A 21,535-nucleotide genomic window follows, 5' to 3' on the forward strand; every position below is an offset into this window, starting at 1 on the left:
CCACCCCTTCACGCCCCCCACCGCCCCTCCAACCCACCATCATAGTTGTGCATGAGCGCATCCACCACCGCAGACAGGTGGTCCCGCCTGTGGCCCGCAGTCAGCAGCCCCGCAAACATGGCCACAGAGCTGGCCGCCGCCTCCTGCACCTGCACCAGCCAGCCAGCACACGCGGCGGCGGCGGGCGGCGGCCGGGGAGGGGGAGAGGTTGGGAGGCGGCGCGGCGGGCCGGACTGGGCGCCGGCGGCGTCGGCCACACGCGTGGGCGCAGCGCCCGTGCCGGGCCGCAGCGGCTGCCAGGTTGCTGCAGCCCTGCATCCCGCCTGCACCCTGCTGCTGGGGCCTGCACCAGCCCCCCCCTTCACCGCAGCTCACCCCTCGCTCCGCGTCCTGCAGCAGGCGGTGCGCGAGCACCAGCAGGTCCATGGCATCGGCGCTGCCACCCGCCTCCCCCAGCTCAGGATCTTTGCCCGCCAGGATGGGGCCTGCACGCGGTGGAGGCGGCAGAGGTGGTGGCGACAGCGGTGACGGCGGCGGTGTTGGTGTTGGTGGTGGCGGCGGCGGTGGTGTGGTGGTGCGAAGCATGCCGGCGGGATGCCAGGACAGGCGACACGGCCCATGCCGGCGCCCCACCCGCCAGCGCCCCACCCGCCACGCCACCGCCGCCCACCCCGGGGCCAGCTCACCCAGCGGGCCCAGCACCTCCGCGGTGGCCTGCTTGACGTCCGGGTGGTCGTCGAATGCCAGCTGGGTCAGCAGCGGCAGCAGCACGTTGCGCGCCTCGTCCAGGCTGCTCTCCGCGGCGGCGGCGGGGATGCTGAGGATGTAGGCCACACGCTGGCCGGGCGGGTTGCCCTCCGCCGCCCACTCCATCACCGCCTGCAGCGGCGTGAGGCCCTCATCCACCTGCTGCGGCGGGGTTGGGCAGCAAGGGCAACGGGCGCTAGCGCGTGAGGGCTGGCAGGTGGGGCGGCGGGTAGGCGGCAGCAGCGGCGGCGCTAGGCAGGGCACGGCAGCAACCCCTCCATGTGCGGCGAGTTGCCAGCCCGTGGCTGGCATCTCCATCTTGCCTGGAACACCTGCGGCGGCAGGGAGTCCTCGGCGGGAAAAGCCTCCTCCGTTTCTGCCATTGCCGCTGGGCGGCCCGCACACACGCTCCCGACCCAAGCCAGGCCCTTGTTGCACCCAGCACTCTACTCAGTTGTTTAATCAGCAATCCCCCAGCATCCAATGTCCCTGCCATCTCGCTCAGCAGTTTTCTTTTCCTGCTGCGCAAGCTATCGCGTGCCCAAGCGGAGAGGCAGCGTCCAGGGCCCAAGCTATCCTTCAATCACAGCCTCCTCCCAAGCGCGGAGGCAGCCACAGCTGAGCGCCCTCCTCCCTCCCTTCCTTCCTGCTCCTATGTCGCCACTGGCCATGCGACCGTGCAGCGTCCACACTGTGGGCCCTGTGGGCCGCCCTGCGGCAGTGGTAGGCTGCAGGCCTGCGCGTTTCGTGTCGCCAAACCCCATTCCGCGACTGGTGCGAGCAGCTGCCGCTACAGAAGGTGAGGGTCGGGTGCAGGCATGGTTTCCGAGAGGCGGCAGGGTGCTGCGCACAAGCCAGCGAGGGCGGCCGCGGCACGGCGCCGTCGCCGCCGACTGCCGACCGCCTGCGCCACCCTCTGTATCCGTGTGGGAGATGCATCTGCTTTCGTGCCGCCTCCTTGCTCCGCACAGGCAAGACGAAGGCGGCGCCACCGGCCCCGCCCATCACGCTCTCTGACGCGGCGCTGGCCCACCTGAAGAAGCTGCGGGAGGACAGCGGCGACAAGCAGCTGCTGCTGCGCATGGGCGTCAAGTCGGGCGGCTGCAGCGGCATGTCCTGTGAGGGCGTGGCCAGCAGGATGGCTGGGACAGGGTGCTGCTGCACTTCCTCAACCCATCAATCAGGCTTCATTGCGCTGCGCTTGGGCTGCTTCGCGCCACGCCGACGCACGCCCCATCACGCCTCCCTCCCTGCCCCGGCCGCCACACAGACGTGATGGACTTTGAGAAGGCGGAGAATGTGAAGAAGGACGATGCGGTGATGGAGTACGACGACGGCGCCTTCAAGCTCGTCTGCGACTCCAAGAGCTTGCTCTACCTCTTTGGCCTGCGCCTGGACTACTCCAGCGCGTTAGGTGAGCCCTGCCATCGCGCCCAGCATTGACCGGGCAACATGTCTTGACCAGTGTGTGCAGCTCCCTGCCTGGGTCCAACTCCCTGCCTGGCCTGGATGCCTGCCTGCAGTCGGAGGCGGCTTCCAATTCCGTGAGTGAAGTCATCATTGTGTCGCATGTTTCCTGTCACCACACAGAGCGATGCCCTGTGCCCCACCTACATGCACTCGTTCTAAGCCTGCTGCCTCCTCCCTCCACTGTGCAGTGAATCCAAACTCTACGGCTGAGTGCGGATGGTGAGTTTTGGGCAGCACGTGCCTGCGGGAATGCCACACGGCCGGTTGGGCTGGGGGCCATGTTGTGGCTGCCAGGCATGTGACTGCATGTGACAGTACTTCACTAAAGTCCTGGCCTGGCGTGATACACAGACTCCATTCTATCCCTGCTTTTTGCAGCGGCAAGTCATTTGGAGTGTGAGCTTCATGGCTGCCGGCGAGCCCCAAGTCGAGCAGCTGGCGCCGCCCCCCCGTCAACAGGTGTCCCCTACTACGAACGAACATGCGGCACAGCCCCATCTGCGCCTTCAATCTACTCTCTCCCCCGTTGCCTGTATTTGTTTCGGTTCATCAGAGCACTTTGATCATATTGACTACTCCCCGCTGTAGCATAGCACGAGCACTGTGCGAGGTCTAGCACATCGCAACGCAGATGCAGGCGGCAAAAGGGCAGCCTCAGTCGTGCTACGATCCGTTGAGGTGAAGTTAGTATACAGAGAGGCTGGGAAGACTACAAAACGACTAAGAAAACGCAAAGAGTCCCGAGAGAACAGGCATCGGGGTCAGCTGGCCAGCTGGTATTCTCCGGTGCCGCCATCTAAGCGGTACCAGAGGCCGCTGCTGGCATCCCCAAACAGGCTGCGCGACGAGTCGTAGTAGCAACCGAGGGACGAGTTGTAGAGCAGCCCGGTGGCGCTGTCCAGCACAAAACCATCCAGCTCGTCGCCGGGCGGCGGCAACCCGCCACCAGAGGCACCGGGGGCTGCTGCCGCCGCGCCCTCGTGCTGCTGGTCCTGCATGCTGACGTCCCCAGATGCGTCGCGCTGGGGGGCTGCCCCGTGATCCTGGGTCCCCGCAGGCTGCTGCGCTGCAGCAGAAGGGCCGGCGCCTTGGGGCTGCTGCTGCCTGGCGGGCGGAGGTGGGCTGTGCTGCCCGGCACCGCCAGCAGGAGGTGCCTGCGGTGGATCCTCACCAAAGATGTCCCGCTCAGCATCCGCTACCGCCCGAACCTGGTGCCGCACAGCCGCGGCCGCTGCCTCCTCGCCATCCACGCCGCTGGCAGACCCATTCTTGCCGCCGCCAGCCCCCGACCCCGCAGCTGCAGCAAGCAGCCGTTCCGCCAGCTGCTGCCCCGCATCTGCGCTGGCTGTGCCATTGGCAGCAACCAGGGCCCCTTCCCCAACGCTGCCAGCAGCAGCAGGGCCGCCGCCGCCACTGCCGCCGCCACTGCCGCCGCCACTGTCGCCGGCGATGCTGCTTTCCAGCTGCTCCCGCGTCATGCTGTGCACGCTGTACACGCCCTGCTCCATCAACACGCTGCTCAGCTCTGTCAGCTGCTCAAACCGCTCCCGAACCGTGGGCGGCATGGCCTGCACGGCACAGATGGTTGGCCAACACATCAGCACAAGTTGGATGCCTCAGGCAGCACATGGAGGTAGGCAAGCCACGGCAGCAGCAGCAGCAAGCAGGCTGAGCCCTGCCCGGGGGCACTCAGCCCTGCCTTTGCACCGCGCCCCACCTGGTTGCCCAAGGCTCGAGGGTGGCGGGTGAGTGGGTCGCCGGCCGGGGTGGCCGGCCCACCCGCGGCGCCGCCGCCGCCAAGCTGGCGCACGCGGGCCAGCCGGCGGAGCGCCTGCAGCACGTTCTCCCCGGGGAGCAGCATGTCCACAATCCTGCGCTTGTGGCTGCGGATCTGCTCCGGCGCCAGGTCTGGCTCCTCCGCTCCCGCCGCCCCCACATCTGCCGCAGCCCTGCTGCGCCCCCGCATCACTCGTCTCAGCCACTCCTCGTCCACCTCCACATCTGCACACCAGCAGAAGCGAGTCGAGCAAGAGTGGCAGGGGTCAAGGAGGCGGGAGCGAGGCGCGCAATGGCCCCTCCACCGCTGGCTCTACAGAAGGGGCATGGGCTAGAAAGCCAAGCGACGCTATAGAGGCCAGCAAGTGCGCCGCACAGCAACCGACACCGCTGTGCAAGCCAGAGCGGCAGGTGTGGCAGCTGGGCAGCCCACGCACTGGCCAGCCCGTCGGCCCAGGCGTCTTCCACATCGTCGCTCTTGAATTCAACGTAGTTGCCGTCCTGCAGGGCAGGTGGTGGGCAGGCAAGCAGGCAAGCAGGCAGGTGCAGGATGCTCAGTTGGATGCCAGATTTGCTGGGAGCGGTGGGTGTCGCGACATGCCAAGCTGGCACCGGTGCAGCGTGCAGATGCGATGGCGTTGGGGGGGCGCTAGGGCGGGTGCAAGGCGGGCACCTCATCAAAGTATCCCTCTTCGCGCTCCCGTTTCAGGTGAAAGGGCTCAAAAGCCATGCCCGCATCATTGAACCTGCAAGCAGGATCAGGGCAGGGCAGGGTGAGGGGACCAGGATGGGCGGGCGCTCGGAAAACAACACTAGAGCAGCTTGCTCACATCTCCTCGGGGTCTTCATAGTCTTCCTCCGCGCCCTCGATATCTCCCATATAGACTCCGCCCTCCTCAAAGTCAGCCAGCAGCTGGTGCCTGCGGGCGGCCGCACGCCGTGCCGCGGCCACGCCAGCCTCCATGCCGTCACTGCCCAGGCGCACGCCGCTGATCTCGCCTGCGCATTGCAAAGTTCAACAAAAATGAGCAAGGGGTAAACAGGGCGGCGAAATGGGCAGGGCAGATGGAAGAGAAAGTGGTGCCGCCGCACCAGGGCGGCGGGACTGAGGGCCCAGGGCGGCGCGCTCACACAACGCGAACAATGTCTCGGGGGTCTCCTTACCCTCCAAGGCTTGCATGGGGTCTATTGCGACGCGCTTGGCGGCTGGTGCGGCAGCGAATTCGCGCACAGAGGGGGGGTCCTCACTGAAACGCACAGTTCTCTTGCGTTTGCCTCCATCTTCCGGGGTTGAATCCATGGTTGCACGCGATGGACTGGTGGGCGCTGCGTGGGGAGGAGTTTTCGGCTTCGCGCCCGCCAGCTAGGCACTGGCGACACCCATGGTTTGAGGATCGCTCTAAAAGCTCTCCCTCCATCGCAGAACACTGATAGACGCGATCCATTGCCATCGGGAGCACTTCAAAGCAGCGTATGCGCTGTACTCGGCCAAACACTACCCTCCCAACCTCCTCCCCTCTTGCTCGAGTTCAGCAGCATCCTTCCAGAATGCTCACGGCTATCAGCGCATTGCTGCACAAGCACCTCAAGCGTGGCAGCAGCAGCGGCGGCATTGGCCGGGCGGCAGCAGTGATAGCCGCCACCGCCAACGGCACCGCAGCAGACAAGCTCGCCATTGCAGATGCCGCAGGCCTGATCGGTGCGCAGTTTGCCACACCAGGCTAGCCGTGCTGCTTTTTTCCTATGCTCGCTCCGTCCTGAACCCACTGGGACCCCATCACCCTGTAGCCCGACCCCCATCGCCGACACCACCCCTCCCGTCTTGTGCAGACTTCATCTCCGCCTCGCCCCTGCTGCCCAGCTGCGGCATCAGCAAGGCGGAGGTGGCAGCAGATGTGGGGCGCTGGGTGGAGCTGGGAGACCGCGTGGCCGCCAACCTGGCCATGCCGCCACGGGAGCAGCTGGCGCCGGCGGAAAAGTGGGGCTGGCCTCGCTGCCCGCCAGGCAGCAGCTCGCCGCTTGCTGCTGTGGCCTGTGTATGTTAATGTCAGGGCTGTCGCTCACCAATCGCATCGGCCTGTGCTGACACAGACTGCCCGTAGAGAGCACAGTCAGTCGCCCATCGCCATGCATACCATCCCCCGCCGATGTGTCCCTGCTGCCGCCCACCCCTCCCCCGCAGGCGCCGCATCTTCCAGTACTACCTGCCTGTCTTCTTCTGGTGCCAGCGCCAGCTTCAGCAGCACCGCACCGCCGGCAGCGGCGGCACGCCGCTGGTCCTGGGCATCAGCGCGCCGCAGGCAAGCCAGGGCGTCTCAGCACCCAGCCCAGCGCTTGCCTCGCTTGCCTATCTGCCGTGCTGGTGCCTGCCAGCCCTGTCAGCCACATGCCGCCAGCGCCTGGCTCCCGTGCCACAAGCACGCATGCACTGGCGCTGCCTGGCTGCAGGGCTGCGGCAAGACCACGCTGTGCGAGCAGCTGGAGGCCCTGTTTGCCTACACCGGCTCCACCGCCGCCTCCATCTCCATAGACGACTTCTACCACACCTACCAGGGCCAGCAAGCGGGTGGGTGGGTGGGTGGGTGGGTGCAGGGCCGGGCCGGGCACCCGTGCGCGCCATCCATCATTGGCATGAACGGCGCATTCCAGTCCCCTGCTACAAACGCTGTTGCCTGGTGCCCTGCAGTGTCGGCGGCGCACCCCGGCAACCCGCTGCTGCAGATGCGTGGCAATGCAGGGTCCCACGACATGCAGCTTGGCACAGACACGCTGCGCGCGCTGCGAGGCGCTACGTCAGCGGGCAGCAGCGTGCCAGTCCCTCGGTGCGTGCCCTCGTGGGGAGCCATGTGCTGTGACTCGCTGCGGTGTGCCTGCCCAGCCCTCCCGCCCACTCCAACCACTCTGTGTCCTCCTCCCTCACGCCCCCATGGCAAGCAGATACGACAAGTCTGCCTACAGTGGGCAGGGCGACCGCGCCGACCCCGCCACCTGGCCCGTGGCCACCGGCCCCGTGGATGTGGTGCTGTTTGAGGGCTGGATGCTGGGCTTTGGGCCCGTGGACGACACAGCAGCAGCGGCGGTGGACCCAAACCTCGCCCCGGTGAACACCTTCCTGCGCAGGCAAGGCAGGATGAGACAGGGGTGGGAGGGAGCGACAGCAGCTTCAGCTGCAGGAGGGATGGGTGGCGGCAAGGCGCTGTGCTGTCTGCACGAGGCCGCTCTCCCTGCCTGGCGGTTCCTGACTCTGCGGCTGCACACCCAACTGCCACACCCCCCCCTGCCACCCCCACCCACCCCCCACACACCACCTGCAGCTACAAGCAGGCCTGGGATTCGTTTGTGGATGCCTGGCTGGTGGTGCGGGTGGCGCAGCCCGACTACGCCTACCGCTGGCGCCTGCAGGCGAGGCGCTGCTGCCGGGCAGTACGCACGCATCCCAGCCGCCACCCCAGCCCCTGCCACTGCAGCCAGGTGGCGCTCTCACACGTGTCGATCTCTCTGGACCTGCTCTCTGCGCGCCTCCCCCTGGCTTGCAGGCGGAGCAGGCGATGCGGGCATCCGGCAAGCCCGCAATGACCGACGAGCAGGTGGCGGCGTTTGTGGACCGCTTCATGCCCGCCTACCGCTGCTACCTGCCGGGGCTATATGCGAAAGGGCCCACCACCGCGGCACCTGGCCGACTGCTGGTGGTGGAGGTGGATGAGGGGCGGGAGCCGGTGGCGGCGCAGCCCGCGGCCATCATGTGATGGCGTTGGAGTGACACAGTTATTGTTCATTGCAGTTTTCAATTCACAATTTTCTGCACAACCAGCCACGAAATGCAAAACGAGGCTCACGGGGGACACTCACAGCTCTTCCTTGGCTGCCGCCGAGCCCTGCTGCTGCTGCTGCTGCTGCTGCTGCTGCTGCTGCTGCTGCGTCTGCTGCGTGCCAAAGTGGCGCTGGAAGGCGGCGGGCACATCATCGGGGTCGACCGCTGAATGATCGGGGGCGTCAAACTGCAGCGCCTGCACCCTGCACAACAGCAACCCAGGCAAAGCACAACCAGGGAGCATGGCCTCCGATTGAGATGCGGGCACTGCGCAAGGTGCAGGCCCCGGTCTGCTAGGTGTGCCGCCATCCAGCGCCCCGCCTGCGCCCTCATGCACCCCGCCCCACTGCAGCCACCGCCGCAGCCATGCCCTCACCGCAGCTCTGGGAAGCGCTGGTCGATGATCTGCTGCAGCAAGCGGTACACCTCGGCGTTCCCTTCGGGCGTCAGGTGCAGCCCGTCGTTCAGCAGCCTCTGCTGCCAGCCCTGCACCTGCTGGAAGGCGCGCCAGAGGTTGAGGCAAGGCAGGCCCAGCTCCGCCGCCAGCGCCTCCACCACCGCCGCATACTGCCCCGCCACCTCGTTTGTCCGCTCCGGCACCTCCAGCTTCACGCCGTAAGTCTGCACAGTGGGCAGCCAAACAGTGGAGGGGGGGCAGTGGAGTGGCGGCTGCGGCGACAAGGGCAGGCGTGCCGGCAGGGCTGGCACTGGCAAGCCGACACTGCGCAGCCACAGGAACGCATCGCAACAGGGAGAGCACCGCATGGCAGGCGGGCAGACCAGGGCTGCCCGCCGGCCCCCACCTTCTCCACATGCACGAGGCGGTCCGGCTCGGAGATGGGCGGTGGTGTGATGAGCACCACTGCAGGCACACCGATCTGCTGCAGGCGCTGCGCAATGGCGCGGATGTTGGAGCGGAACTCGTCCAGCGGCACGTGCTGGCGGGCACTGCACGGGGGTGGGGGAGGCTACGCTTGAGGGGCGGGAAGGTAGGCAGGCGCTCCTTGGCAACACAGATGATGGCACCGTGGCAACTGGCTGCTGTGTGGCCTGGTGGTGCGCCAATGCGCAAGCAGCAGCAGGCACATCTCTATACCACAGGGCTCTAAACGCGGGTCACTCACGAGCCCCGGTCTGGCAGAGCAGCGTCGTTGGCGCCAAAGAACACCGTGGCCAGGCGGGGCGGCGGCGCGGCAGCAGTGGGCTCGGGGAACACGCGGTCCAGCAGCTGCAAGGCCCAGCGCGAGTTGTAGCCGCTGTATCCGCGGTTGATTACGTCGGCCCGCCGCTGGTAGGCGTCCGCCAGCAAGCCAGTCCAGCCGGGTGCAAACCCGCGCTGCGTAATTGAGTCCCCAAACGTGACAAACTGCGGTCTCATGGCTTGGGCACGCGTGCAGGGCGCTGGGATGAGCGAAAACAGGCAAATGAAACAAATGAATTGCAACAAGCTGATCAGGACACCGATGCGTGGCATTCGATGGTGGGAGGTGGAACTCACGAAGCAAACGCTTGCTGCAGCGGCCTATGGAATTGAATGTTGTGCTATGACCTGGCATCTCACGCTGGCTGGAGTTCTCGCAGGATGCTCGTGCATGCACCATATCATCCACCCAATTCAGCCCTGATGAGAGTCATCAATCTGTAGGAAGCCCTCTGGGCTTGGTTGGGGGGCACTGCCTCGGGCGTCGAACAATGTCGCCGCATGAGACCTGTGTGGACCTGCGCGCCACCAAGGTAGGCCAGGGGCTGTGGAGCTCAATGAAATAAACGGAATCATGCCGAGAGGGTCGCTGGCGCCGGCCTCTTGGCATGTGCATGCCGCGGCAGCTTGCCGCAATGCTGACTATCTGGTGCCTTGCAGGTGTCCCCTGGGCGGTGGCATCCTGGCACAAAGCTCCTGCAAAGGACCAGCTCCCCGGTGTCGGTGCTGGACAGCCCCCAGAGCCAGCCGCCCCTACAAACCGAGCCCACCACCCCCGCCTCCCTCCGCCACCCTCACCGCCTCGCCAGCGCACAAGAACTCATTGCCCTGCTCGCCGACGCCAGCGGCCGGCAGCAGGTGCGGCAGCGCAGCCCGCTGGACCTACAGGTGACCGCGGGCGGCTGGACAGCAGAGCGGCGGGCGGCGTATCGCGAGGCTGCCGCAGGCCAGCCTGGGCTGCTGCTGCCGGAGGAGGCGCCCCAGGTGGCCAGGTTGCTGCAGCAGGAGGCGGCCGCCATCCTGCTGCTGCTGCGCACTCGACCCATCCGGTCCCTGCACTTCTGCACGCCGCCTGGCGTGGCGGTCATCAGCGGCAGGCGCACCACAGAGGCGCTCCACCGCGCACTGGCCTCGTGGGCCTTCCGCCAGCTGCAGGCCGGCTGCCTGCGCGAGCTGGCGGTGCACGACTGGCTGGCCACCCGGGAGTGCTGCCAGGCGCTGCCGGCGCTGGCGGGCAGCCTCAGGCGCCTGCTGCTCAGCGGCTGCCGCAGCCGGGTGGACCTGGCGCCGCTGGCACAGCTGCATGCACTGGAGGATCTGGTGCTGCAGACCGATGCCGCCCCCGACCTGGCATCGCTGCCGGCAGGGCTGCGCCGGCTGGAGCTGGAGGTGGCTGGCCTGGGGACACGGTGAGTTGAGTTGATTGAGAAGTGAGGCTCATAGCTGCGCCTGGAGGCGAGGGTTGCCTCGCTTGGTTGCGCCGCGCTGCTGGAACCCGTGTGCCATCTCGGCTGCTTGGCCTGGCCGCCTGCAGGGCGCACCTGCCTGGCCATCTGCGCCTGGAGCTCCTGCGGGTGGCGTGTCCCGGTGGGCGCGTGTTCCTGGACGCACCTACTGTGATGCAGCAGTGCAGGGAGGTGCAGCTGGAGTGCGGCACGGCGCTGTTCATGGGACTGGTGAGCGAGTGAGGCAAACTCAGGGGCACCGGTGTGCCATGGTCATCTAGCTGCAGCGCCCTTGCAGTGGTGCCAGCCGTTCACCAGCCGCCAGCCTGCCTAGCCCTGCTGATGACTGTGCCCGCCCACCTCCCTGGCGCCGCCATCGCTCCCTCTCCAATACAGCTGGACACTGACGCATGTAGCGGCAGGAGCCTGGTGCGGATCGGAGCCGCCGCCCTGCTGGCCGCCTTCTACCGCCTGCCCGTGCAGCAGGTACGGGTGCAGGCCAGCGGGCTGGCATTCAGCCGGCCAGCGGCCGTCTCCCGACTGGCGCGCCCATCGCAGCAGCAGCCCTGTTGGCCCCACCAGCTACGCTACGTGCAAAGCGCCAGCCTCGGCAGCCTGCTAGATGCAGCGCTGCCCTACTGGCAGCAGGTGGAGGCGGTGCGGATGCAGCACCAGCGCGCCGAGGCTCCTGTTGTGCAGCAGGCAGCTGGGTGTGGGGTACAGCTCAGCAAGCGCGACAGCCTGCGCGGCGCCTACAGGCTGCCGCCGCTGGGGCAGCTGGGCGCGGCCGACCTCCACTTCCTGGCGGCTCTGGCTGTGCCCACAGGTGGGCTGAGGCATGCCGCACGTGGTTGTGCGGCTGTGTGCTGTGAGGCTCCCGACCAATTCACGGGGGGATGAACCTTCTGTTGACCAACGCTGCGAGCTGTGCACGCCTCTTCCCTATGCAGAGCTGCGGTTTCATCCTGGCTGCCTAAAGGAGCACCAGCACAGCCTGCTGAGCAACCGCACATTCCAGCTGCGCGCCGCGCCCCACCTGCGTCACCTGCACAACATTCAGCTGCACGAGGGCTCAGACCTGTCCATGCTGCAGCTCGACAGCTTGAGCGGGGACTGGAGCAGCGGCTGCTGCCCGCCAACCTGGCCGCTTCCTGCCGGCGTACGGGAGGTTGTGCTCACCGGTAAGGCTTGGTACCGGCGCCCGCCCCTCGCATGCACATTGCTGGATATCAAGTCATCAGATGACTTGATACAATACCATGGGTGAAACCTTCCGCCCCCGCCCGCACCCCATGGCTGTGCAGCCGGCAGCCCAGGCACCACCCTGGATGGCACCAGCCTGCTGGCGGGGCTATCAGGCAGCCTGACAGCCCGCGGGTTTGCAGCAGTGTGTCTTCCACCCAGCAGCCACCCATTGCAGCTGGAGCTGCAGCTCAGCGGCGGCATTGTGAGCGATGCCACCCTGCACCTGGGAGGGCGAGCAGACCGCCTGTTCCTGCGAGTGGCGGCGGCAGCGCAGGGAGGCTGCACATGGATAGATGCCGGCGGTGCCTGGCTGGGACAGGCTGGGCTGGCCGTCATTGATCTGCAGCCCACTGGAGTGCGCAGCGCCGGCAGCGCCGGCAGCTGCCGCACTGGCACCCCGGTTGTGAGTGAGCTGGCATTCCCTGGGCGGTGTCTGGCTGACCTGTTTCGGGGGGCGCTGCGCTCCGCAGCAGCTGGCGGGCTGCGCCGCCTTGAGTTGGTGTGCGGCAGCGGGATGCAGCACTTTGGCTGCACCAGTCTGCGACTGGTTGCATACAGCAGCAGCTCCAGGCGCTGCTTCAGCCTGAAGGACCTGCGCCGCCTGCCGCCGGCCCAGCTGGGCGGCTGGCAGCTGCACATTGCTGCCGAGCCGTGGCGTGTGTGCCTGACATTCCTGGAGCCTTGAAGCATACCTGCCATCCCTTGTTGCATTTCTCATCTCATTCAAAATGCCGCATTTGTGTGTGGCACAGCCGCAATGGCCTTCTGGCCGCCTCAGCCTGAATTCCTTGTCCTGTCGGCAGCACTGCCCATTTTTTCACCAGCTTGTACAAATCACCTGCAAATACTTTGAATTCCCATACTGTTTGGTTTGTTTTAGCACAAAGCTGTCTCCCTGCAAAACTTGTGTTCAAGGCTTGCCCAAAACTGACCAGTCCGTTCTTACAGATTGTTGCCCCTAAAACGTGGACCCAGCACATTTGCTAATTCAGTTTCCAGGATAAACACCCATGTAAATATGAAAATGACTAGGGAGAGTAGACGAATGAGAAACAAACGCCGCTGGAGCGCAGCACTACGGGGCGGCGGCGATACACTTCCGCCCTCTGCTTTTTCGCATGCTGGAACCTTCCTGCTGGGAATGGCGTCGGACCTTATCAGCCTCCGTTGTTGCTCAAGGCTTCCCTCTCTCTCCCGATCCCTGGAATCTGCAGTCACCATGGCGGGTGCCCCGGAGGTGAGCAGGAACTGCGCCTTGAGGGCCTCGCAAGAAGGCGCTCCTGCTTGGCACACGTCATGACGGCAGGTCCATCCCAGTGCCGCTTCTGCTGCCACCCCCTCCCCGCCCCCGCAGGCGCCGCCAGCGCTAGGTGTGGGGGCTGGGCTTGAGTTCCAGTACGAGGAAGGCAGCCCGTGGCTATCATTCGAGGTGGCAGAGGTGCACGACAGCAATGAGTACACAATCACATGGCTGCGGGATGATGATGAGGATGTGGAGGAGGCCGCGCCGCACCAGCTGCGGGTTTGCATCCAGAACGACAGCACGCTGCAGGTGCTGAACAGCGACGAGGTCAGCACCCACCAGTGGCGCCCCGAGGCCACCTCCTTGCAGCAGCTGATGGAGCGGACTTTCCTCGACATGATGGCAGGGCAGCAGACCAGGGGGCCCGTCGCCATGCCTAGCCCCACTCAGCTGGCTGCGACGTCAGAGGCACTACTGAAGGAAGTGGTGACCCGCGCTGTGGGCCGCGCGCAATGGGCGGGCACACATGAGGTTACAGCTGAAATGGCGCAGGCGGCCGTAGCAAGCGTGTCGCGAGATCTGGGCGGGCCGCCACCGCCCTAAGTCACAGGCGTTTGCTGTCTTTGACGTGTATTTTGAGTCGAATTATTGCTCCCAGCCCTGGATGTATCTTTTTGGAATGTATTATTCAAGAAGCGCTCCATAGCAGACCAGCTCAGCGCAGGCTGGCCCAAGTTGAGGCCAAGTGCTGGCGAGCGGCGATATGGTTGCTTCCGTACTGCGGAGGCGGTACGGAAGCGGGGCCATGTACTGACTTCCCCTTGCATTCTCGCATCCGATTAAACCTGCACCCACCTCGTCTCGCTTCCGCACACACACAGACATGGGGGCAGCCCTGAGCTCGCAGGGCTACGATGGCCAGTCGCAGCTGGGTGCAAAGCTGGCCTCAAAGCAGCCTCTGCTCGTGGCTTTCATGTCACCACAGTGCGGCCTGTGTGCCTCGCTGCGCCCAGCTCTGACGGAGGTGACGCGGCAGGTCGGGGCGCGGGGGCGGGCGCCGCTTGCTTGGCGCCTGTGGGTTTGAGAAGCCCCATTCACTATGTGTGTGTCATTTATGTGTGTGCAGATGGCCTCCAGCGGCAGCAACTGTAGGACGCAAGTTGCGTTTCTGAATGCGCAGCAGGACAAGCTGTGGGCGCCAGAGGTGGGGGCTGAACGTCATAGCGAAATGCCCCTGTTTGTTGGGACTGTCTACCCGATTTTGCCCATGCACTGTTGACCCCTGCAGATGCTGGCGTTCAGCATAGAGACGGTGCCCTGCTTTGTGCTGCTCGACAGCTCTGGCCGCGCCGTCTGCAAGACGCCACCACCGCGTGGCCGGCAGCAGATGGAGGCTGCCCTGCGGGAGATGGCGGAGCATGCCGACACATTGGCGCGACGCTGATGCTGCTGACCTCCGTAATCCTGAGCTCACTGCTTTAGTCCCCTCCCAAACTTCCCCAAATGGGATATGTAGGGCAAAGGTGGGGTAGGCATTGCATGTATCGAGTGCAAGAGCCTTTGCCAGGTCATGCGAGTGTTGGGGCCAACCACTGTTTGTAAGGATGCACACCCAAATCCCCGCTGCTTGTGAATGCTGCTCTGCAGGTGTCCCTTGCCCATACACCAGTTTCAAGCAGAGGCGGGGCACCAGTGCTGTTTGTTCTTCTCGAGCATTGCTTGTATATTAGGCCGGAGTGCAACCACAGCTTTTAGAGGCTTTCAGACATTGTGTGCCTGCCACTGACGCCTCCAGCTGCCCAGCAAGAATGCGCAGTGGCACAGTATGTTACAGAGGGAGATGAAGCCGGCACCGGGGAGAGCGCCTGATGAGAAGGTCGCTGCCACCCATCTGGGGACACCTGCCCGTCGCCTGCCTGCCTCACGACTTGCCCGCGTCACCAAACTCTGCCGAGTAGGCCAGGTGCCCCTCCAGCTTCTTAGCCTCCCCAAGCTTGCGCACCGCCTTCATGAAGTCCTCCTGCAGCCAGGGTGAAGGCCAGGAGGGCGGGGCAGGCGGCCAAATGTCAGCTGTGAATCGGCCCAGACACACCAACGAAGCATCCTTGCTCAAACGTGCACCATGACTTGGCTTCCGCAACTTGCCTGCGTTACGTAATCGCGCTCATCACGGATCGCAAACATGCCTGGAGAGGAGGGCGGTAATTGGAAGGGGAGTTTCCTCGGGAGGGATGCAGAGGGACAGCAGCCAGCCAGCAGGGCCGGGACAGGCGGTAGCTGCCACCCTATTCCCTGTTGCTGCCCGAAGGGTATGTCTGTCCCCCACCAGGCGCCCCTCGCCTCACCGGCCTCTGTGCAGACATTGCGCAGGTCGGCGCCGTTGAAGTTGTCCCCCAGCTTCACCACTGCCTCGTAGTCGATGTCGCCGTGCTTGGTGATCTTGCTGGCGTGGATCTTCAGGATCTCCATGCGCGCCTGCAGGGCGGTGGCAGGGAGGCGCAGGGTCGCACGCGGTGGACCAGATGGATGGATGGATGGCCGCAGCGGTCCCGGGCGGAGTGTGGCGCGCAGCGCATGCACATGTTGAGGAACCAGCCGAGCTGCCGGCGGCAGCAGCGCGGGCAGCAGGCAGATATGCTGCTGGCAGCCCGCCGCCGCGCTCCCGCCGCCCCACCTGCTCGTTGGGCAGCGGGATCTCGATCTTGCGGTCTAGCCGGCCTGGCCGCATGAGGGCAGGGTCCAGCACGTCGGGGCGGTTGGTGGCCGCCACCAGCTTCACCTTGCCCAGCTTCTCAAACCCGTCCAGCTGGGACAGCAGCTCCATCAGCGTGCGTTGCACCTGCAGCCCGGGAGAGGGCAGGAGGGCAGCCATCCAAAACAACGGTCGGCCGCTGCTTCGTGGTGCGGCAGCAGAACAGCGGGGCAGCTTGCGGCTGCAGCCACGCCAGCGTGCCCCACCCCACCTCTCGATCCGCGCTGGTGCCCTCGCTGAAGCGCTTGCCGCCAATGGCATCGATCTCATCCATGAAGATGATGCAGGGCTGGTGCTCCCGTGCATACCTGCAGCCAGAACCGGCACACCAGGGTCGGCACGCGGGGTGCAGCGGGCAGGGAGCGACCGCAAGGCGCACCCCGCGCCACCACCCTCTGCAGCCCTGCCTCCCTGCTGCCGCCGCTGCCGCCGCCAATCGCACCCAAACATTTCGCGGATCACTCGCGCCGACTCGCCGATGTACTTGTCCACCACGCCCGAGGCCACCACCTGCAGGGGCAGGGCAGCGGGGCAGCGGGGCAGGGCTGCATCAATCAACATGGCCTCGCTCGTCCTCTCCCGCTTGCCCACAGCCCTCCATGTGCCGCCACAATCAGGCGGGCTGCTGTGTGGGAAAAGCGGCAGCAGGGCTTGCCTTGAGGAAGTTTGCTTCTATGTTGGAGGCGATGGCCTTGGCCAGCAGCGTCTTGCCGGTGCCGGGCGGCCCGTACAGCAGCACCCCCGTGGGCGGCTTGATGCCCACCCGCGCAAATAGCTCCGGGTTGATCAGCGGCAGCTCCACAGCCTCGCGCAGCTCGCTGCGGGCCGGCAGAACATGGTGGGCGCAGGCAGGTTAGTGGGCGAGCGGCCTGCTACACAGGCAAGCGGACAGGCAGCCAGCACATCCGATGCACCCAAGATCGGCAAGCGGCGGCAGTAGCAACGCAGCAGGCACCAAAGCTGGCGCTGCGGCTTGCCCGCACGCAGCAGCAGCTGCCTCTTTTGCCATCGGTACCATGGCAGCAGCAGCAGCACACAGCAGGAGGAGGACGTGAGCCCCTGCCCCCAGCCCCAGCCCCAGGCCCCAGCCACCCACCGGATCTGCTCCGACAGGCCCCCGATGGATGAGTAGTCCACCTTGCCAGGGTCCTCCTGCGTCATGTTGAACACCACGGGGTCCACCTCGCGCGGCAGGATGCGCATGATGGTGAGCGTGGTGACGTCCAGCGCCACGCGCGTGTTGGGCGTCAGCTTCTCCTTGTCCACCTTGCTGCGGCAGCCCACCACGTAGCGCGGGCCGCTGCTCGACTTGACGATGACTGCGCGGCGGGCGGCGGCGGAGGCAGGGGCGGGGCGACGTGAGTGGCAGGGCGAGGTAGGGCACCAGCCGTTGTGTTGAGCGCTGCCTGTGGCGGGCGGCGGGTCGGGAGACCCAGCCAGGCAAGGCCTCTCTCCCTGCTGCCTGGCACGTTCCCCGATCCCCTCCCATGCTACTGATGGCCTCCAGGCCAGCAGCAGGCACTCACAGCGCTCCTCGTCCAACTGCCTGAGGACCTCCCCGATGATCTGCCCCACGCTCTGCAGCGCCTTCAAATCGTCTTCTGTCTTGTCATACTCCTTCTTGGAGGTCTTCACGTCCTCTCGCAGCGCCCTCACTTTGCTATCCACCTCCTTGTGCTGCAAAAGTTTGCGCTTGTAGTCCTCCAGCGCCTTGTCCCGCGGGTCCTGCTCGGCCGACATGGCCGCAGGACCTGATCACTGCCGCCGCACTGCAAGCTGACCAATGTGCGCGGTGATCAGAGGAGGTATTGTTCAACAACAAGGGGATGGGCGAAGTAGAAATGAGTTGCAGCGATGGGCTCGCGAGGCGGATGGAGCCAGAGTATTGCAGCGGCGGTGCAGTACAGACGGCGGCGGCACGGCGAGTGATCGGTTCCATCAGCTTGGGCAGCATGCATTGGTTGACATGACTAGCGTCAGCATGATGCCCACGGTTGTGGTTCAGTGCTGCACTGCGCAGCAGCATCCTGTTGGGGCGGGCTCCAAACCACGGCTCTTCTCCAGGCCATTCTACTGTTGCGCTCACGGTTTACATTGCTAGGCGTTCACCTACTAGCAGAAAGAGGAAGGCACCAGAACAAAGCAAAGCAGCTTACGAACCTGGAATAAAGCGAAAGCTGCTACCAGCTACGGACAGCAATGCGCCCCAATAAATGTCGGTCCTCAGGGTGCATTTGGCTGCTCAAGCAGCCAAGCGACACAAGTCAGACGGCAGCCTCGCCCTTGCCAAACGGACTGCCAAAAGGCATGGGTGCCGCAGAGAAGCGGGGTGTGGCGGTGCTGCGCGGCGTGCCGCTGCCATATGCCGACACTTCCTCGTCACCCGAATGCATGGGCCCCGCCTTGGCCGTGATGCTCAGGCCCTTGGCAGGGGGCGAAGCCTGCAGCGCAGCACACCATGCCGCCTCCTCATTCGGTGAGCAGCCATCATTCTAGAAAGTAAATGGCATACAGGCAGGGCTGCTCCTGCTGACGCTGTGGACCTCCTGGCCTCCTGCCAAAGCGGGGCCCACCTTGAGCTTGGCAGGCAGCTCCCTGTTGGCAGACAACGTGCTAACCGGCAGGTCGGACTTGTGGCACCTGCCTGTTGCTGCCTTGGCCCGGGACCGCATCAGCTGGTACACCACGGCCGAGGCGCAGACCACCACAGCGCCGCCCACGGCAGCACCCACCGCCGCCCCCACGGTGGCCTTGTTGTTGCTGGGCGCGGCGCTCACCACATCTGGCTGGGGCGAGCTGCCGCCATCTGTCACCTGTACGCCGACTGCCAGCTGCACGCCAAGGGCCTGCAGCTTGGAGGCCAGGCGGCCATCCTGCATTGCGGCTGCCAGAGCGCTGGCCACCTGAGCCTCCGTGTGTGCGGCAGGGCGGATCACCACCACAACGTGGAGGTAGCCTGCAGGGAAGGGTGGTGTTCAGAAATGATGCGCCTGTGGCTGGGGGCCTCCGACATACACCATTGCACCATTGAGATGCTCGCAGCCCCACCTGTGGATGTGGATGTCAGCGTGCGGGTGCTGGCGGCGGCCGCTGTCGCCTCTGTCACTGACGCGAGGGTGCACGTGCCGGGAGCTTCGCCTGCCAGCTGGGCCACAGCGCTGCACACCGCCTCTGCCTGGCCAACAAAGCTGCTCAGCTGGGCCTGCACATCAAAGCTGAAGCGCACACCTGCCAGCGGCTGCACATCCGCCACTGGGCTCGTGCCAGCCAGGGAGGTGGTGGGCACCGGGCTGCTGTTGGCCAAGCTGTCGCTGGATACAGCTGTGGCGGGTGAGGCAGTGGGTGGGGCGGCAGCTGGGCTGGCAGCCGAGCTGGCAGGCACGGGAGACGCCTGGCCACCGCTGCCGCTATCCTGCTGGGGGCAGTAGAAGGACTGCATCGCCAGGTCGAACTGCTTGATCACTGTGCAGGCGCCCGTTTGGGGATCTTTGCAGAAGCCGTTGAGCGCCGTGTGCTGGTTGATGCAGGAGCACGAGCAGTTAGCAGCGCTCCAAGTGCCCTGAAGGCAGGCGGCAGCTGGTACCATGCTCAAACTCAAAACATGGCCCCTCAAGCCATCCCCAGGTCACCTGCAGCGGCCCCACCTGGACGCATCCGCCAGCAGGCGGCAGGCAGAAGCTGCCGCTGGGGAAAATCATGTCCGTGGGGGTTGGACAGCTCAGGTTGTACTGGGAAGCCGGCACTGGGTTGGTCATCCAGCGCAGCACCTACTCGAGCAGGACAGCAGGGGGCATCCATCAGCATAGGGCAGCCCTCCCACCCTGCATCATGCTTGATTGCACCAGTGCCGCTGCGCACCTCCGAGATGGTGACGACCCATGTGTTTGGGAGCGAGAGCGCATAGGCGAAGAAGGCGGCATACTGGTCAGCGACCTCCTGGGAGCCGATGAGGCGGGCGGCGTGCAGGAAGAGGGCCACAGGCGCACGGTTGCCGCTGTAGGTCCTGCGCAGCTCCCGCATGTACATCTCTGCTTCCAGGGAGCCGCATCAGGCGCTGCAGCCTGTCAGAAACATGTGTCCGTGTGCGACAATCGCCGGCGAAACAAACCCAGGGCCGCCAGCACCAAGCATGAGCGGCATGACCGAATGTGCCATCCACCCACCCACCAGTGATGTTGCCCACGGGATCCATTGAGGCCACCACATTGCCGTCATCATCCTGCATGTTCCACAGAGGGAACTCCCACAGGCCCGGGTTTGACTCGCTCAGGCTGCAAGATCCGGTGCCGATGGTGCAGTCCTGTGGCAGCAGCAGCACCAGGAGCAGCAACACAACATGTCAATGTGCAGTGCCTGGTGCCGGGTCATGTGGGGCCGGTGCATTCCCTGCCGTTGTGGTGAGCTGCGCCGCCCAGATGACAGCCCACTCTAATCCAATGCCACTGCTGCTCACGATGGGGATGCCGTAATCCATAGTGAAGGGCCAGACTTGGTGGGCGCCGTCAGGGGAGAAGGCGCCAGGGCCCCAGGTCTGTCAGAGGGGCAGGAAGTTGGGGATGGTTCGGTTGTGCATTGCACTGGTGGGCGCAGACCGCTTGCATCAAACATTGCACCCGTCCAGCGCATTGTGCATGCAGGAGGGCAGCCTGGCTCACGCTGGTGATGGTGCTGTCATACAGAAAGCCGCTGGCCGCCAGGATGCTGCGCTGCTCCTCATTGTGCAGCAGGAAGGGTCCGCGGAAGCCACGAATTTTCTCGAGGGGCACCAGTGCAGTCTGCGCTTGGCCACAGGCAAGGGTGGTGAGAGTGGGACGACTGCAACATGTATCGAGGACGCAGATGCATGCTGACAGACAGACAGACAGCTGAGGTGCTGCTGGCACAATTGCGCGGCCCACCTCATTCAGCCACTTGCGGGCGCCCACAATCTGTGAGGCGTTGGCGTTGCCAATGTGGTCGAGGGTGTGCGTTGCAATCTCATGGCCCCCCATGTAGAGCTTCTGCACACGGTGCAGTGGTACAGGGTCGGTATAGGTGCTGGCCTTGTCCACGCTGCAGGGGTATAGTGGCTCTTCACCTGCACATTCACAGGCACGGCGAGAGGAAGTGAAGCAGCAGCAGTTGTGACCTCCCTTACCTGCACATACTCGGGCTGCGTGTAAGCCACGGAGATGAACCAGGTGGCGGGCAGCGGGCAGCCATTTCTGTTTTTGAATCGCTCGGTCACCGCCAGCACGGCGGGCACAGTCATGACCGTGGCAGCGTCATCATTGGTCTGCATACAGGCACGGTCAGCATCACGGTGATGTTTGTGGCAGGCGAGCGGACAAGGAGTGCAGCCTCACCAGCACGATGAATTGGGGTGTATCGGCAGGCGCCAGTAAAGGCTCCGTGGAGGCGCACATGCAGCTGGGAGGCTGGCATGCGGTGGCAGGGCAGTCTGCGGGGCAGGGCAGCATGTCACATACCACGGTAGTGTGGTGGCGGTGGGGGCGGTAGTTGGCAGGTGGTTCAAGCCCGGGGCCTCGGCGGCCTGCCGTTCCACCCACCGTACTGCGCATCGGCTACAAGGTAGAAGACGGCAAGGACGGCAGCCAAAACACGCAGCGAACGACCGATGGGCATGTTTGTGATGGCGCTTCCGGAAGTTGTGACCAGCCCCAGCCGACTGGAAGGCGATAGTTGGTGTCCGATGAGAAAGGGCAATGCGAGTTTCCCTGCCTAATTGGAGTCCAAGGGTCCTGGTGCACTACAATTCTGTACAATCACGCTGGCGGCCTCACGCGTCTCCCACAGCGTCGCAGGCCTCAGTTCACCCACCCCTCCCCCTCTCCCGACCCATATC

General features: G+C 65.2%; 8 protein-coding genes across 8 annotated transcripts in view; 3 read left to right on the forward strand and 5 right to left on the reverse strand.

The window, feature by feature from the left end:
- CHLNCDRAFT_57257 (hypothetical protein) overlaps positions 1-1,130 on the reverse strand; it is a gene marked incomplete at its 5' end in the record, with an annotated part of 4,034 nt that extends 2,904 nt beyond the window's left edge. The window contains 4 exons of the mRNA XM_005849768.1: positions 38-149; positions 376-485; positions 687-909; positions 1,080-1,130. Coding sequence (XP_005849830.1) covers positions 38-149; positions 376-485; positions 687-909; positions 1,080-1,130 — 496 coding nt within the window. The remainder of the gene's footprint in view (positions 1-37; positions 150-375; positions 486-686; positions 910-1,079) is intronic.
- A 614-nt stretch (positions 1,131-1,744) lies between these two features.
- Positions 1,745-2,440, forward strand: CHLNCDRAFT_20890 (hypothetical protein; the record flags this gene model as incomplete). Its single annotated transcript, XM_005849509.1, has 4 exons — positions 1,745-1,865; positions 2,018-2,161; positions 2,271-2,291; positions 2,406-2,440. Coding segments are annotated over 4 exons (321 nt in total), but the record flags the coding sequence as incomplete, so codon positions are not given.
- Positions 2,441-2,978: 538 nt separating this feature from the next.
- CHLNCDRAFT_142977 (hypothetical protein) lies at positions 2,979-5,173 on the reverse strand (the record flags this gene model as incomplete). Its single annotated transcript, XM_005849769.1, has 7 exons — positions 2,979-3,283; positions 3,389-3,785; positions 3,935-4,218; positions 4,431-4,494; positions 4,667-4,739; positions 4,824-4,992; positions 5,158-5,173. The coding sequence occupies 7 exons, from the start codon at positions 5,171-5,173 to the stop codon at positions 2,979-2,981; spliced, it is 1,308 nt and encodes a 435-aa protein (XP_005849831.1).
- Positions 5,174-5,918: 745 nt separating this feature from the next.
- CHLNCDRAFT_30404 (hypothetical protein) lies at positions 5,919-7,829 on the forward strand. Its single transcript, XM_005849510.1, has 7 exons — positions 5,919-5,971; positions 6,176-6,293; positions 6,442-6,559; positions 6,680-6,815; positions 6,928-7,134; positions 7,308-7,416; positions 7,530-7,829. Exons 1-7 carry the CDS (start codon positions 5,937-5,939, stop codon positions 7,737-7,739), a joined length of 933 nt encoding a protein of 310 aa, XP_005849572.1. The 5' UTR covers positions 5,919-5,936; the 3' UTR covers positions 7,740-7,829.
- A 347-nt stretch (positions 7,830-8,176) lies between these two features.
- Positions 8,177-9,182, reverse strand: CHLNCDRAFT_21393 (hypothetical protein; the record flags this gene model as incomplete). Its single annotated transcript, XM_005849770.1, has 3 exons — positions 8,177-8,425; positions 8,608-8,752; positions 8,929-9,182. The coding sequence occupies 3 exons, from the start codon at positions 9,180-9,182 to the stop codon at positions 8,177-8,179; spliced, it is 648 nt and encodes a 215-aa protein (XP_005849832.1).
- Positions 9,183-13,821: 4,639 nt separating this feature from the next.
- Positions 13,822-14,382, forward strand: CHLNCDRAFT_142982 (hypothetical protein; the record flags this gene model as incomplete). Its single annotated transcript, XM_005849511.1, has 3 exons — positions 13,822-13,974; positions 14,065-14,142; positions 14,227-14,382. 3 exons carry the CDS (start codon positions 13,822-13,824, stop codon positions 14,380-14,382), a joined length of 387 nt encoding a protein of 128 aa, XP_005849573.1.
- A 373-nt stretch (positions 14,383-14,755) lies between these two features.
- CHLNCDRAFT_56078 (hypothetical protein) lies at positions 14,756-17,517 on the reverse strand. The gene is made up of 9 exons (XM_005849771.1): positions 17,217-17,517; positions 16,787-17,009; positions 16,346-16,508; positions 16,133-16,200; positions 15,902-15,998; positions 15,613-15,777; positions 15,284-15,413; positions 15,084-15,124; positions 14,756-14,958 (listed from the first exon to the last, which is right to left on the reverse strand). The coding sequence occupies exons 1-9, from the start codon at positions 17,428-17,430 to the stop codon at positions 14,860-14,862; spliced, it is 1,200 nt and encodes a 399-aa protein (XP_005849833.1). The 5' UTR covers positions 17,431-17,517; the 3' UTR covers positions 14,756-14,859.
- Positions 17,518-17,954: 437 nt separating this feature from the next.
- CHLNCDRAFT_142985 (hypothetical protein) lies at positions 17,955-20,971 on the reverse strand (the record flags this gene model as incomplete). The annotated part of the gene is made up of 10 exons (XM_005849772.1): positions 17,955-18,131; positions 18,264-18,646; positions 18,739-19,204; positions 19,335-19,457; positions 19,549-19,718; positions 19,858-19,990; positions 20,144-20,221; positions 20,346-20,444; positions 20,589-20,690; positions 20,828-20,971. 10 exons carry the CDS (start codon positions 20,969-20,971, stop codon positions 17,955-17,957), a joined length of 1,875 nt encoding a protein of 624 aa, XP_005849834.1.
- Positions 20,972-21,535: the final 564 nt, after the last annotated feature.

The sequence above is a fragment of the Chlorella variabilis genome, assembly GCF_000147415.1.
Source record: "Chlorella variabilis unplaced genomic scaffold CHLNCscaffold_5, whole genome shotgun sequence".
In the NCBI taxonomy this organism is placed as follows: Eukaryota; Viridiplantae; Chlorophyta; class Trebouxiophyceae; order Chlorellales; family Chlorellaceae; genus Chlorella; species Chlorella variabilis.